Source organism: Lepidothrix coronata, unplaced genomic scaffold, assembly GCF_001604755.1.
Source record: "Lepidothrix coronata isolate B3197 unplaced genomic scaffold, Lepidothrix_coronata-1.0 Scaffold45, whole genome shotgun sequence".
In the NCBI taxonomy this organism is placed as follows: Eukaryota; Metazoa; Chordata; class Aves; order Passeriformes; family Pipridae; genus Lepidothrix; species Lepidothrix coronata.
Window position 1 is genome coordinate 2,605,929 of NW_016690225.1, and position 16,937 is coordinate 2,622,865.

Below are 16,937 nucleotides of genomic sequence, written 5' to 3' on the forward strand. Positions count from 1 at the left end.
TGGTCTCAGAACTCTCTTCCTACAGCAAGTGGTTCTGCATTCTCCCAATCCTTGCCTTTGCCTTCTGAGACCCGGGCAGCGTGGCTGGAGCACTTGCCAGTGAACGCTGAGGCAAGAAAGTCATTGACTACCTCAGACTTCTCTATATTCTGGGTAATCTCCTGTTCCATTTCCTTCTGGAAAGGGCCCACATTTTCCCTAATCTTCCTTTTACCATCAAAGTACCTATAGAAGTTTTTCTTGTTGCCCTTGATGTCCTTGGATAGCCTGAATTCTATCATGGCTTTAGCTTTTCTAATTTGATCCCTGGCTGCTCAGACCATTTCTCTAGGCTGCTATTAATCCCAGGCTGCTATTAATCCCCTCCTTCCATCCTCCGTAGGCTTCATTTTCATGTTTGAGTTTGTCCAGGAGCATCTTGTTCACTCACACAGGCCTCCTGGCATTTTTACCTGACTTCCTCTTTGTTGAGATGCATCAGTCCTGAGCTTGGAGCGTATGGTCTTTGAATATTAACCATCTTTCTTTTGCCCTTCTTCCCTCCAGCGCTTTATCCCATGGTACTCTACCAAGTAGATCCCTGAAGAAGCCAAAGTCTGCTGTCCTAAAGTCCAGGGCAGTGAGCTTGCTGTGCACCCTCCTCACTGCCCTATGGACCTTGAACCATGGATCTGATGGTCAAAGCCCTATGGATTTGATGGTCACTGTGGCCAAGGCTGCCCTTGAGGTACAGCATAGCACCTCTCATCATTGGCTTCTGAATCACTTGACAAGGGAATGCATTATTAATGCATCCAGGAACCTCCTGGTTTGCTTATGTCCTACTGTGTTGTCCCTCCAACAAGTATTGTGTTGGTTGAAGACCTCATGAGAACTAGGGCTGGTAAATGCAAATCTGCTCCTACCTGTCTAAAGAGGGTCTTATCTGCTTGGACTTCCTTGCTGAGTGGCCTGTAGCAGACTCCCACTATAATGTCACCTGTCCCTGCCCTTCCTGAGTATCTGTATATTAGTATGTTAATATGCTTTAAACTAGAATCACAGAATCTCATTTTATCTCAAGTTGGAAGGGGCCCATAACGATCACCAAGTCCAACTCCCTGCTTCTCACAGGACTACCTAAACCTAAACCATATGACTAAGGGTGTGTTCCAGGCACTCATTGATCTCTGACAGGCTCAGTGCCATGACTATTTTCCTTGGGAACCTGTTCCAGTGACTGACCACTCTCTCAGTGAAGGACCTTTTTTTAATGTGCAATCTGAACTTTCCCTGACACAGCTTCATTCCATTTCCTTTTGTCCTATTGCAGGTCAACAGAGAGAGGAGATCAGTACCTTCCACTCCACCGCCCCCCTGACTAAGTCACAGACTGTCATGAAGTCATCCCTCAGCCTTCTCCAAGCTGAACAAACCAAGTGACTTCAGCCACTCTTCTTATGTCTTGCCTTGGAAAACTCTCACTATCTCGGTCGTTCTCCTCCGTACAAACTCTAGTTTTTTGATGTCCTTCTTACACTTAGGCACCCAAAACTGCACACAGTACTTGAGGTGATGCCACAGCAGAGCAGTGTAGGGTGGGACAATCACCTCCCTTGACCAGCTAGGTGTGCCATGCTTGATACAACCCAGAACATGGCTGGGTTTTTTGGCTTCCAGGGCACATTTTTGACTCATATTCAACTTACCATTAACACAATCACCCCAAAAAGCTCCTTCCATAGGGTTCCTCTCCAGCATCTCCAGTGTTGTAAATAAAGACAACATAAACACAGTAGAAAACTTTAATTTCCTACTTGAAGAATACTGTGTCACATTGAAGTTCCTTTTTATGGTTTCCTATTTGTTTTCTTCTTCAATATTAAAGCAAATATTTATGCTCATACCTTAGTTGTTGTTTGACTTTACGACTCTCACCTGTCAAAAGTGATCTTAATGGAATGTCCTGGTCTTGCTTCAATTACCCATTCACAATTAAGTGAGTCCTTGTAATATCCTGGCCACCCTGGTGGTAAGATAACACCACTTGATGCTGTCAAATGTCCACCACATGGTGCTGAAAGAAAAAAGCATGTATTCTTGTATCATACACAGTATTTCTAATATAATATTGTATATTCAAAGAACCCACAAAAATTGAATTAAAAAGCATAGAAAAATAGATTTAATATAGTTAGCTTTAATAGTCTAACACAACTAAATTTTCTACATTATGTTTTGAGCACTTTGTTTTCTTCAGAATCATAAGCCCTGCAATGTATCTTATCATAGCTTATTACTCTATACATATCTTAATTCATAGAGCAAAGCACTTGATTATGTCAGCCTTTCTTCTCTTGAAAAGCACATATCATTTTAAAAAAAAATAATTCCTCATCATTTTTAGATCCAATATGATTCCACATTTATGTGGAAATATCAGACAAATTGTTCCAAGTAATTATTATCACCGTACTGTTCTACCTTTTTGAATAATCTTTGAGCTCAGTGGAACTGATTGGTATAAATATTCCATTGGATCATAGAATGGTTTCAGTTGGAAGGGATGTCTGGAAACTCTCTAGCCCATTTCCTGCTTGATATAGCAGATTGCACAGGACCATGTCCAGTAAAGATCATGCCCTTCCACCAAAGGCATGATCTCTGGGCTCTCTGGGCAATCTGTTTCAGTGTTCGACTTGCACTCTCACAGTGCAAGTCTTTCTTATGTTTAGACAGAACTTCTTATATTTCAGTTTGTGTTCACTGTCTCTTGTCCTGTCACTGTACACCACTGAGAAGAGTCTAGGCCACCTTCTTTACACCATCCCATCAGATATTGGTACATATCAACAAGAGTCCTGAGCCTTTTCTTCTCCAGTTGAGACAAGCCCAGTTCTCTCAACCTCTTCCTGTATGACAGATGCTCCAAGTCTTTAATCATCTTCATGACTCTTCACTGGACTCACTGCAGCATGTCCATGTTTTTTGTGTACTGTGGACCCCAGGACTTCACACAGCACTCCTGACATAGCCTTACCAGTGCTGAACAGGTGGTAAGGACCTGTCATTTCTTCTCAGTCCGGGTCTCCTGCCTCTCTGTCAAGGTTCCTCTGAACAGCAGCACAAACATATGGTGTACCAGCCATTTCCCTCAGTTTTACATCATCTGCAGACTTGCTCAGAAGTATACTCTGCCTCAGGATTCAGTTCATTATTGAAGATTTTAAACAGTATTGGGCATGGGATTGATCCCTGGGCTACACCATTATGAATTAGCCACTAGTTAGACTTCGTGCCACTGACCGCAATCCTATGAGGCCAACAGTTCAGTCAGTGTTTGGTCCACTTCACTGCTCACTTCTCGAGTCCACACTCCATTAGTTTGTCATCAAGAATCTTGCATGACACAGTGTCAAACACTTTACTAAAACTGAGATAAAAAATATCCATTACTCTCCCCTCTTCCATTAGGCCGGTCATCTTAACGCAGAAGGCTATCAGGTTGGTCAGGCATGATTTCCCCTTCTTAAATCCATGTTGACTGCTCCCAGTCACCATCTTTTTCTTCACTGTTTGGAAATGGTTTCAAGGAACATTGCTGCTTTACCTTTCCCAGTGATATAGATGAGATCTGTAGTTCTTCAGATACTCCTTCTTTCATTTCTTGAAGACTGGAATTTGCTTTCTCCTAGTCTTCAGGAATTTCCCTGAGATAAGTCAGGGAATTCTTGGGTGGATCCCATCAAGCCCATTTCTGTATGTCAAATTTGTTTAAATGTTCTCTAACTTGCTCCTCCACCACAAAAAAACTTTAAAAAAATGTATTGCAAGAGGGCTATGAAAATAACAGGGCTAGACAGGGAGCATTTTTCAGAGCAGAATCAAAAGACTCTGGAGCAGGATTAAACAACAAGTGACAGAACAAATTTTGGAAAACGAGTCCCTTAAAAAATTAAGCTGTCATAGCACAGGGCTTTGTGATGTTATGTTTTACCAAAGACTGTGGAGCAGTCTAACACAGGAACACTTGCAAGGCCAGTTAAATTTATCTTAGTATCTTTTGTATTGTCCTCAAGTAATCTGTGGTATCATTATCAGAAATTTCCATATTTCAGTGCAGGAAATCTTACCGCTTTTCTTCTGTTTCTCTAAGTAGTAACAAACAAATCTTTTATGCCATATAGAAATGGATAATAACATGAATTTGTGAGTAGTAGATTAATATGCCTACTTTTGATTCAATGTTTTTAACAAAAAAAACCCACCAAAACCAAACTACTCAGAGAGGTTATTTGATTTCACTGAAGACTTGGAATGGTCTATAGGAAGTTTTTCAAGTGGAATATAAAGGCAACCCACAACTCATGAAACACACACATTAAATTGTCTGAAGCAAAATGAAATGCCAGGAAAATGTCATTTACTTTACATGTGTGTAGTGAATGAAGAAAGAAATTTATTCCATGGTGTTTTTATTAAATTAAATTGTGTCGTATCACAAACAAGAAAAGTTAGAAGACTGTTGATCCTCACCTGACTATAACACTTCATGTGGATCACTTCATGTATTCCAAAGATTACATTGAATATTTAAACAATTGTGTATAGAGTTTCAAAATGAGAAAACATCTTTTGATGTAAAACAACATGCTACTCCTTGTTTTGGAGTGGGCTGGGTTTGCTCTAGGAATAAAAAAAAAACCCTGCCTACTCCACCATGTAACATTATTTAATCAGGATAAGAAATCCTGCTAGTACAACATCTAGGTTCACATACACTAATTCCAGCAGAATGCTAGTATTTTTGTCAATATTTCTAAACTTTCTTTGAAATGCACAGTCTTATGGCATCTGAGTTCTCAAATTGTCCAAATAACAAAAAACACGAAAATAATATGATCCAGACTCTTAAGTTATTGCAATGACACTGAAATTAATGGAGATGTGATATTTACACCACTTGGAAGGTTTGGATTATTTTTTCCAAAAAATCTTTTAATTTGGTGCCTGTCTAAGTATCTGTTGTTTAATAAAAGGTATACACTTTTGAACATTATTTTTAGAAAACATATTCTGGTCATTTATTAAATGCACTCATCTACCTTGCCTGCTAAGCATCAAGGAATCAGCTTACTTTTTTTTTTTCTCACTATATTTCATTCTAAACAGAGATTTGAACATAAGTAGAGACCATATTTCTCTGTTTATTCACCTAGGAAAGAACAAGCAAATAAATTTGGAAATTTTGGATAATATAATGAATATTAAACATAGCTCTGGTTTTCACTATATTTCACAGGAATAGATGCACTGCAGGTTATAATGTTACACAGAGAAATTCAAGTATACTTTCATTTTGGGAAAATTAAAGGGGTAAACCTTCAAAAAGGACTTTTAAATGGAAGCTTTACTTCACTTTATATGTGGTAGATAATAATAATATGTTCTTCAGTATGCTACAGCCAAAATTGTTATAGCAGTTATAACTCATAACTGAGTAATGATGGTGACAATCAGAACTTGAAAACAATAACAACCAGATTTTTAGAATGCTAATTTATTCCAAGAATATAGAAGCAAGTTATCTTGTTTCTATTAAGCAGCAGTCACAAGTATTGAGGCCATGTTGCTGAGAACTCAGCTGCACTGGGCAGGGCACGTCTCAAGGATGAAGGACCACCACCTCCCTAAGATCTTGCTTTATGGTGAACTTGCCACTGGCTGCCACAAGAGAGGAGCCCGGAAGAAAAGATACAAGGGCTCCCTGAAAAAACATCTCAGCCTCGGTCATATTGATCATCATAACTGGTCTACTCTGGCCTCAAATCGGGAGGCCTGGAGACACACCATCTGTAACGCAGCTGTCTCCTTTGAGAACGCACGCAGGATCACTCTCGAGGAGAAAAGACAACATAGAAAGAATCGTGTCTTGCTGAATATACCACCTAAGGAGTCTTACTGCTGTGCCTTTTGCAATCGGACGTGTCTATCTCGTATTGGCCTCATTAACCACCAGTGTGCCTGTAATAAATGTGGATAGAGCCTTCCTTAATCTTCGTTCGCGAAGGCTAGCCATGAATTATTGCACTCTCGTTTGACTGGAAAAGTGTTAAAATAAGATGAGCAAATAACTTCAGCTAAAGCAGTCTTATGTATAAAATGTAAAAAATAAGGTAAATTTAAATAGTGTCATTATTCAAACTATAGGTGCAAAATAAAGATTGTGGCCTTACCTTCACAACGTGGGACAGTAGAGCTCCATACTACATTTCCGTCTTGCATAATACAGGTTATGGATTCAGAACCTTGAGTCTTCACAAAGCCATCATCACAGTGAAAAGAAACAGAACTTCCCAGAAGGAATCTGTCTCCAAAGCGCCTCCCATTTATGGGAATGCCTGGATCATGGCACTCATTCTGACCAAAGGCTGATAAAAACATAGTAATAATACTAGTAATAATAACAATAATAGTAATAATAATAATAACAACAGCCTCCCCTTTAAATTGTCTTTTTTTTTTCTTTTGAGGAGGAGATTAATATTTCAATTGTAATACAGTAATACATAACACGTATTAGATGGTAGTATATAATTCAAAGCATAGAAAAATTCTCCATAAAGATTCAGCTTTAAATCCAAGGACATTCACACAGATGACACAGCCTGAATTTGAAAGCTTTTTAGATGTGTGTGGCTTAGATACACAAGAAAAAATTACCTAAATTTTCCTCTGGAAAAAATCCAGATGGTTTTCCTCCACCATAAGGGAATTGGGATTGTTTCACCTGGAGAAAGGGAGGCTGAGGAGAACCCTTGTTACTCCCTATGACTACATGAAAGGGGGTTGTAGCAAGATGAATATTGGTGTCTTCTCACAAGTAACAAGAGATAGAGCAAGAGGAGATGGCCTCCTCTTTTCTCTTCCTGATACTTTTCAAAGGACAAAAAATACAAAATTTTCCTATAAAAATCAAAGGACCAATTTAGGTATCTAAGACTTAAAAAGGATTGAAACAAATGAATTCCAGCATTATGTGAGGCACCTTTCTAAATAATTTAACCTTGGCCACAAACACTATGGTTTGATTATCTTAATGGACACAACATAGGAACAATGCAAGAGTCTCAAAGACAACTTTATTGTCAATTAACTTCTATAACCTTAGAAACTAATTTCTTGAGCTAAAAAGATAATCTCCATATAAGTAATGTCTTTGAATGAATCATAAAACTTTTAGGAGAGTTAGTGGTCTATGACAAATGTAATAATGTTTTCTACATGATGATGCTGTTACTGGAGTTTTCAGCTGAGAGTACTGTTTAGTGAAATATTTTCATATAAACAAAACACAAGGCTATCTGGTTTTTTAGCCTGGTTTCCCAAATGGGAAAGACTTATGCTTTCAGTAGCTCTCTATATGTATGTGACCAGTAGGTCCACATTTAACAACTTTCGAACTGGTTGGCCAGTTGCAACTAAGCTTTAGTTGCAACTTTAGAAATTGCATTCTCAGAGACAGTACATTTTTTAAAATTCTTAAAGGAACTGTAGCCAGAGAGAAAAATTATTCTAAATTAGTACACTCTTATAGGAAAGAGTTCTGCATCAGACCAGTCATGTTCTAGACACTAGAAAAACCACAGAAGGTAACTATTATGTGTAACCCAAAAAAGAGATCTCCACCATCAAACTGGAAGAAAAAGCGTAAAAGCAAATCAGGTTCCCAGAATTATTCATCTGCATTGAAATTCTAGTTGCTTTTTTATACTTCTATGCTTTTCAAATAACATCTCAGTATTCAGTATTTACACCTTTGTGAACTTATTCCTAGTGGTTCCATTGAGAAGTATATTAAATCCCTCGCATTGGATGCTTAGATATGAATGATCTGGGCTTTGGTTATTTGTTCTGCATTTATGTAGTGGCAACCAAAAGAGCCCTTAAATAACAAAGGGAATTCTTCTAAAATAAATAAATTATAAGGATTCAGATAAGCTAATGAATACTGTGAAGACAGCTGAAAAGAGTGCAATTATACAAACATCACAATTTACTTCCATGTTATAAATACGTTCTTTTTTCATTATTATGAAGAAAGATGACATAAGAAATAGCATAAAAGAAAAGCAGAAATTCTTACTTGTATAAGTGATATTAAATCCTCTTCCAGTGGTAGAGTGATCTGACTGAAATTCAAGTCTTACTACATGCCCGCTACTAGCCAATTGAGAAGGGACCTCATTGCCAGAAAATGTGCCAAGCGGTGGTAAATCTGAAATCCCATCATCTTTGACTGTAAGGTAGTCAAATTGAGGTTCTACATCAAAGTCATTGAAAATCAGATGGATTCTGCTTCCTGGTTCTGAGATAATTAACCAAACACAGTTCATATTATTCCCATATTCCTCAGGATAATTTGGAGAAAGAATAATTCCAGATGGTGTGGTGAAGTTGAAGAAACATGAGACTAAAGGAAAGAACAATAATATTCTCAAAATTCTATCCGCAAACATTATAAATGCTTCTCTTTATATTATTTTTATTCTTGTGAAAAAAGATGCTTTTGCAGCCTGGATGTCAAAACTACTACACATGCAAGCTGGAAATGTTTAACACTGTAAGAACATTGTTCCAATATAACATGGTGTTATTTCCCCAAATGAGTCTAAGTGACTGCAACAGGGCCTGCAAGAAATTCACATAGAGCAAATGACGAAGAAAGCAAAAGTAATACCTGATGTATTAGAATCTGGAAAAATTGGAAGGTTTGTTCCAAAATGAAAATGTGACCTCCAAATTGAAATACTTATTTTTCCAAAAGGAATATGCATGAAAGTGTATTTAACAATTGAAAAAATCAAGGTCAAGGGCCAATTTTGTCTGTAGTATACAAAGTTCATGCTGATGCAAAAAACAGTAGAAATTTAGAAGTGATTCAATCAAGAACTTTTAAGAGTGTATAGTATGAACTTGTTTTACCTCATTTTTTTTTTCAATAGCACAGAGCAAAACCAGAAATTATTCATCGGTATCCTCCTTTTTCACTCTTTTGGGCCTATGTTCATCAAGATATTTCTTAACTGATTTCAGAGTCATAAGCTTGTGACTGGTACTTTAGTCAGAAGTACAGTATATCTAGAAAGAGGAACTCACTGCATATTAATAAACACAAAGGATAACCATTACTCAGCTATTCAAATGTGCCAAATGGAACTCAGTTTATATAAATAGATGTTATAGATTCTACGTTCTTTCATAGGGCATGTGCGCATCTAACACAGTAAAATATTCCACACCATTGTCAACAGAAACTAATATATCAATCCAATGCAATACAGCACCATGAAGAAAAACAACTTCTCTCTTAAAAGGGAATTGCGTCTGCACCATCTCTGTGCCCAAGCTTTACACACCTAGATACGTTTCAGCATTTCAAGGCATACAGAGAACTATTCCAGTCCAGAGCAAGTTTGTTCGGCATAAGTCCGGTACCAACATGGCTTCAAAATACATACATGTCCAAATAGAATTGTACACTGTACTAAGGCTTTTATGGTTTTTAAATCCAGTACTGAATTGTAAGACTCTTTACCAGAAAATTTAAGTGGAGAACTGAAGAGCCTGATATACCTGTGTACTAGAAAGATTTTCCCTATTTTAACATAGAATAACAAAGAAAAGTAAAAAAAACAAACCAAAACAAAAGAACCCAATCCCCCACCCCCAAAACCCAACCAACAACCCTCTCTATTTGAATCTCTCTACAAGCTTAATGACAAATATATTTTGTTTTAAAACAAAATTCACAAACTTACCTAACCTTTTTTCTATGTCGAATAGTCCTAAATTCCTTATATTAATTTTCATGCTTTCTTAGTATATCACCAAAAAAACCCCCAATCTTTTCTTAGATGGATCTGCAGGCTACTTTGCACTGACAGAATGAAATGTGTTTGTGCCACAGAGTCCTTTTGGACATTTATATGCTGTTAGCAATTGCTCATTTAGAGTCTAATTCAACACGCATTTACATTAAGAATGTTAAGTGGTTCAATTAAATATAAAATGAGGGGAAAGAACATTCTAAAAACAGTCCTACATGATGTTCCCCATAAATGAGCTACTGAGCCAACTGAAAAAAAGTGTGAATGAAAAAGTCTCCAAGGTATTTTGAAATGTCTTCCTGTTGTTTAGTCACAAATGCTAAGAAAAGCAAGACGCTAAGGTCAGGAAAATAACACAGAAAAAAGTATAATAATTCTTACAAACACAGCTGGGTTTGTTGCCAGACCACTGGTTATTTTGTTGACATGTAATTGTTCTCTCTCCCACCAGTTCAAAAGCTGCTTGACATTCAAAGGTAAGTGTGTCTCCATGCAGAAAACTGCTGCCAGTCCTCTTTCCATATGATGGAATTCCAGGGTCTCCACAACCTCCTTTCTCAATTTCTGAATATCAAGAAATTCAAATGCAATAATAAGGTAAATATATTTGCAAGCAATTTATATATAAGTATCAGAAGTGCTTTCAAAATATTTGGCATCATGCCTTAAACCTGTATTTACAGTTGAAAGTGAATTAAAGGTAAATGCTACCTCTAGAAGCATCTGCCTCAAAGATGACTTGGGATCTAAAGTCTTTTCACAAACTAATAGCTTCCATGCCTCCATTGCTGCATTGCTGAAGGTAACAAAATACTCATATTTAACTGCATGATTGCACTGAATTACAGCATATTTGAAGTTAAAATTATAAAGCCATAGTCTCCATTCTAACTATGGAGACATACTGTATGTAGATAATTTTTCTGACAATGAAGTTCTAGTGCTAAAAAAAAATGTCTTAAGTCTCACATCTGCAGTTCCACTTATAAGGTGATTAACAATATGATTAAAAGTATATAATTTACTGATAGAGTCAATGAATTTCAGTTGAAACATATTTTAAAATATATTTTAAAAATAAAAATATATTAAAATATATTTTAAAATATAATAAAAAGAAAACTGAGGAATTATTTCTTAATCTTATACTTCAAATTAGAGTCACATTTTTCCCAGCTACATTCAGCTTTGCTGAAAATAAATTAACATTTTGGATGATACTTCATAAATATTCTCAAGGAGATCTGCTACTTAAATTATTTAATTTGTAGATCTTGAATCTACATAAACAAGATAAAACTATAAAAACTCAACTCTTATGAAATTTTTGAACAACATGAATATTAGGAAAGGAAATATAAATATCAATTCCCCGTGACAGCATCATCTTACAAAATACTATACACATGGCTGCCCATGAGAAAATGAAAGCTCCATTTCTTCATCATTAAATTTAAAGCAATTTTTTTTTTCTAATTAATTTGCCTTTGAGCAGAAAAAGGAACAACAAAACACTTCTGGTACTATAAACTGTGTTGCTAAATATGTAATGAAATGATGCAAATCTGATTCAAATGAAAATAAAGTTCTTGTTATTTAAACATTTCACAGTGAATTCCAAGGTACGAAATCTGAACAATTCAAGATAACAAGAAAATTCAACTCACAGAATACTATTAAATATTAATATAATTTAACATCATTCAAAATGTCCACTGTCAAATATTGTTTAATCTACTAGTCTTAAATCCTGGCAGAATTGTATATCTTGACAAACCAACTCAAACAAAATTTTAAGATACAGGATGACAGCATTATGATATGTGAAGTCAATCCACTATGTTTATACCTTTAAAGCAGTCGTGAACAGATTGTGGACAAGCATGTTTAGAAAGGTATGTCACATATTTCACAACATAACAGGTTACTCATCAGGATAAAAAGAAGTCTAAATTGTTTTCTTGGTAATCTTAAAATCAAACTTCGAAGAGAAAATTAGAAACAACTATTCAATCTATGAATTCAAAGCAGTTGCTGAATCAGTTTTTTTTAGAATCATGAAATCATAGAATATCCTGAGTTGAAAAGAATCAATAAGGATCATCAAGTCCATCTCCTGGCCCTGCACACGAGAGCCCCAAGGCTCACAATCACACCATGTGCCTGAGAGTATTATCCAAACACTTCTTGAACTTTGTCAGGTTTGGTGCTGTGACCATCTCCCTGGGAAGCCCGTTCCAGTGCCCACACACCTGTTTGATGAATATCCAACCTTATCCTCCCCTGACTCAGCTTTAGGCCATTGCCTCAAGTTCTGTCACCAGTCACCATAGAGATCAGTGCCTTCCCCTCCTCTTCCCCTCACAAGGAAGTTGTCACTGCAATGAGGTCTCCCCTCCATCGCCTCTTCTCCACATTGAAAAAATCTCATCTGGTTTCTCCTCTAGATCCTTCACCATCCTTGTAGCCCTTCTTTGGACAGTCTCCAATAGCATTTATATCCTTTTTATATTAATTGCAAAGCTGCATACAGGAGTCAAGGTGATGTCGCACCAGTGCAGAGAAGAGTGGGACAATCATCTCCCTCCACTGGATGGTGTTACTGTGCTTGATGCACCCATTATTTTATTTAAATACTTTGTCTTACCAGAAAGCTGAAGATTTATCCCTTAACCATGGTTTTTTCCCTGGTCTACAGGGGAAGTAACAAAATATCTATAAAGAATGAATTTACTGAAGTAGAAGACATCAGGATACTTTCTAACTGTCAGGATATTCACCAAGCCATGGGAGAGGAGTATGGATCAGTGAACCAAAATTACCATGAATTAAGCCTTCTGGTGAGTTAAAAATTCCTTTTTTTCTAGGAAACTAAGTCAGATATGAGTTCTTAGTGAGGAATGCAAGAATGCATTATAAACTTTGAAGACTAAGCAAATACTTTGTTATTCTTAATATATAACCCTTCATCCAAGAATGCCCAGTTTTACTTGTGGGGATATATAATCTGGATTTGTAAATATCTTATTTGCAAGCACAAACAAGTAATTACAAATATAAAATCTAATTTCAGATCAACAATGCTAAAAATATTTTTAACCTTTGAAAAAATAAAGATTTAATAAAGTCTGTCTCATAAAAGACAGTTTAATGATAAATTTTGGGTACTCTTAAAAATCATTAGAAGGAATTTTTGAATCAAAGTATTTTCCATTGAAAAGTCAAATAACTCATAAAAATGTCAAAATAAAAAATATTAACTTCATTTCTATTTAAACCTTCAGAGTTTGTGATCATTTGTTCAACATAAAAACAATTCAGAAAACATCATAGATTTATAACACTTTTGAGGTTGTCTTATTTGCATTTTGACAATAAAAAGCTTGAAAAATTCTGTCCAGGTCTAGAAATCTACATTATCACAAACCTGAAACTGAAGACTATATATCCCTAACAGAAATATACTCTAGTCAAAAATTATTTAGGTTGACAAAAATCACTCATTTAAATTCATAGAATCATCATAGAATCATAGAATGATTTGAGTTTGAAGGGACCTTAAAGATCATCTACTTCTAACCCCTTTGTCATGGACAGCAGCACTTTTCATAGACTTGGTTCCTCAGAGCTCCATCCTACCTGGTCTTGAACACTCCCAGAGATGGGGTATCAGCTTCTTTGGGCAACCTGTTCCAGCGCCTCACCATCTGCACAGTAAAGAATTTCTTCCTAATATCTAATCTAAATCTACTCTCTTTTAGTTTAAAGCCATTCTCTTTTTTCCTATCACGAAATGCTGTTGTGAGAAGTCCTGTAGCTCTCTTGCAGGCTCCCTTCAGTAGCTCTCTTATAGGCTCCCTTCAGTTTGTACTGCTTGTATTTGATGATCTTAAATGATTCTATGACTCTCTTTAGTCAAAAGCTACATTTCCATTACACACATTAACACCCCAAAACTTAGCGAAGACAAAGAGGGGTTTGTATTTGTACATGAAGAGTACTCTTTGTTTAGAAGTAGATATAGAGTAGGAGGCATGTAACGATTCCTAAAAATTTTCTGTCCTCTGGGATTTAGCATGGCTTTTCTGGTACCTGTTCAACTTGCACTGATTTGGTCAGCGAAAAAATTTTTTAAATGTCTAAATGTAGATGAGATCCACTGTGCATAATGCTTAAAGACATGCACCAATTATTCTGTTTCATAAATAACAAAGAGAACATCTTCAGACCAATTCAGTTGAAGTTATGTTGAACTTGCTTTTAGGAAACTCCTATGGGATAGAAAATGTTCTTAAAATGACAAACATGAAAACAAAATCTACGCTAACCTATTTTAGTATGGCAATTAAAGCACTGTTTTTTCAGGATTATTTTGTGTACTCATTCAGTGTTGAACTTCTTTTGATCTGAGTTTTTAGAGCTGTGTGAACGTCATGATGTTGACACATAAACTCTCAAGCTTAAATTTAAACATCAGTGTTCTCTGGTTACCCAAATATTAACATTGATCTTGTGCAATTATTTTTGGCTTTCATGTACTCTGTTTCAGTAGCCTGGGGAAACAGACTTTTCATCTTGTTTGTAAACTAGAACTATTTACTCGGTTTTAGGGAATATTCTTTCTTTAATGTTAGAAGAATAACAAGATTAGATTTCTGACTATAAGATCATATCTCTGAATTTAATCAAAGGCATTTCTGTTTCTGTGTTTTCTTTTAAATGAAGAAATATGGCAATTCTAAAGTGATATTAAGCATCTAAATATGTATTATAATTGTAACAAACGTGGCTAGAGCCTTCCTAAATCTTCATTCACAAAGCCTAGCCATGAATGTATTATAACCACTATTTGAAAGGTACCATTTTGCAATTCAAGTATTTTTTGATGAAAAGAATTTACATTACTTTGACTCAGGTATCTAAAGTGTATAATAAAATAATTCATAGATTATAAGATTTTGCACTCTTGAATATATAATGGTGGTAATTTACCTTTTCTCCCCTTGTTACTAGATTGCAAATACACAGTTAAAATTTAATCCTTATTGTTTCTGTGTTTTCATTCACACTATCCAATTTTCTAGCTTAGATGATTAGTGAATCGTCTAATCACTAAATCTGAATCTGGATATAACTTTTACCAGAAGAATATAAATAATAATTTCACATTATTAATTCAGATGTATAAATACAATTTAAATTAAATTAGTGTTTTAAACACATGTGGGTTATGCAAAAATCCATTATTTTAAATAAGAGATACATAAACTTCAGTACTTCAAGGTCTACCAGAAAGTTGAAGTCAATACCTCTAAAAACTAAACACATTAATTTGACAACATTTCATAATGATTTCATAATGACTATATTTCATGTAGTCAAGATAGGTTAAGGGAAGCTGTGAACTGGCACAGGTATACATTTACCCAGTAAAAAACCAAACAAAATATGTAAACTCTTCAATGAGAGGTCAAAGAAATTCACGTTTCAAATACAAGAAAATTGATAATTTATTTTATTTCCTCTCATTCCTCATATCTCCCTGCATTAACAGTCATAATACCTGATGCAGTGGAATCTGATTTAAAAACAAAAAGAAACTCTTCCACAAAAAAAACCTTTAATACAAAGAGAAGGGATAGAGAGATACTGAGGACTGCAGAAAAGAACATAAGTAAAAGAGTGATATTATATGCATAATTCCCGCAAAGGAACATAGGAACAACTACTGAAAGAGAAAATGATAAATCAAAACTAATAAAAAAAAATATTTCAGATAGCACATAATTGGACTGTAAAAGTGGCTATTAAAGCTAAAATGAGGTTGATCTAAAGCTAAAAAGAGGGTGGCCTTACAAGATAATTTTATAGATGATCACAATTTTATCATTATTCCAGTAAATTTCTTCAAAGAAATTTTACAATGCAATTTATTATCAGTCTCCAACTATAAAAAGAGAAGGCCTCCTTCACAGATCATATAGTTCCCAGCAGTATTCTAAGAAATTCTCACATTTTTTCTGAAATGTTTTGTCCTTGCTGTTATCAAAAAGACTACAGATCATATCCAGTAGATTAATTTTTGCTGCTTCTACCTTATTGCATTTTGTATCGATATTAAAAACAAACATGACCTTAGAATCAGATAGATGGGAAAAAAACCATGAAAAACTTTAATAGGAGGTCCATTTAAACTAACAGTTCACTGTCATAGCATAAAGGTGGCTTGCTGGTAATGACATCATATTTTATCATATCTTATAATATAAAAATCCCTGAAAGCAGTAAAATAATTAAAGCAGAAAACAAATCAGACCTTTACAACAAGTATATTCTTTAAGTATAATATTTACTGCATACTTAAATATGTGATTACATAATGCAGAAAAATAAAATGTTGGCGGTTTACAATCAATTTAACGTGTCCTGGGTAAACGCAGATCAAATCTGAACAGGGATGAGGAAGGAAGTTTTTGTTATTTGTTGAAGAAAAAATGTATGATACCTACTGACCAATAATGATACGGCAGATGAAATTAATTGTCAATAACTGTAGAAATATAAATCTGGAAAAAAAATTATGAGTTTGCAGGCACAATGATAGGTTCTGACTTGACAGTTAGGACTCAGGAACAGGAACTCTGGCATACTAAAGGTAATTCTATGAAACTGTAAGCAACTGAAAATGTTAAGAATTGCTGGGAAAGGAACAGTGAACAAAACAGATAATAATACTCTGACATCACACAAAAACCTATTTCACTTGAATGTTAAAATTTCTATGTAGTTCTGCTCCTCCATTTAAAAAAGGAAATATTAGAACTAGGGGAGGAAAACCAAAAGATTAAAGTTACTGAGGAACTGAAGATTAATTGAATAGACTCCAAATCTCTTTTTTGGGAGGTGAAATATATGTGTTCCAAAAGTGATTGGACATGGAAGCAAATCTTATTGAAAGGCAAAGAAGTACTTGAGGCATGTATCACTGGAAACAGAGAAAGTACTAAGATTATCTCTGTCTTCTGATTTATCACTGTGTAATTCACCATTTCATGCTTAAAAATCTAT

The 16,937-nt window shown here is 35.3% G+C and overlaps 1 protein-coding gene across 7 annotated transcripts in view; it reads right to left on the reverse strand.

Moving 5' to 3' along the window:
* CSMD1 (CUB and Sushi multiple domains 1) overlaps window positions 1-16,937 on the reverse strand; it is a 1,090,193-nt gene that overhangs the window by 252,701 nt on the left and 820,555 nt on the right. For all 7 annotated transcript variants that reach the window (XM_017814555.1, XM_017814556.1, XM_017814554.1 and 4 more), the window contains 4 exons: window positions 10,251-10,433; window positions 8,126-8,452; window positions 6,216-6,410; window positions 1,918-2,056 (listed from right to left, as the gene is read on the reverse strand). In XM_017814555.1, coding sequence (XP_017670044.1) covers window positions 1,918-2,056; window positions 6,216-6,410; window positions 8,126-8,452; window positions 10,251-10,433 — 844 coding nt within the window. The remainder of the gene's footprint in view (window positions 1-1,917; window positions 2,057-6,215; window positions 6,411-8,125; window positions 8,453-10,250; window positions 10,434-16,937) is intronic.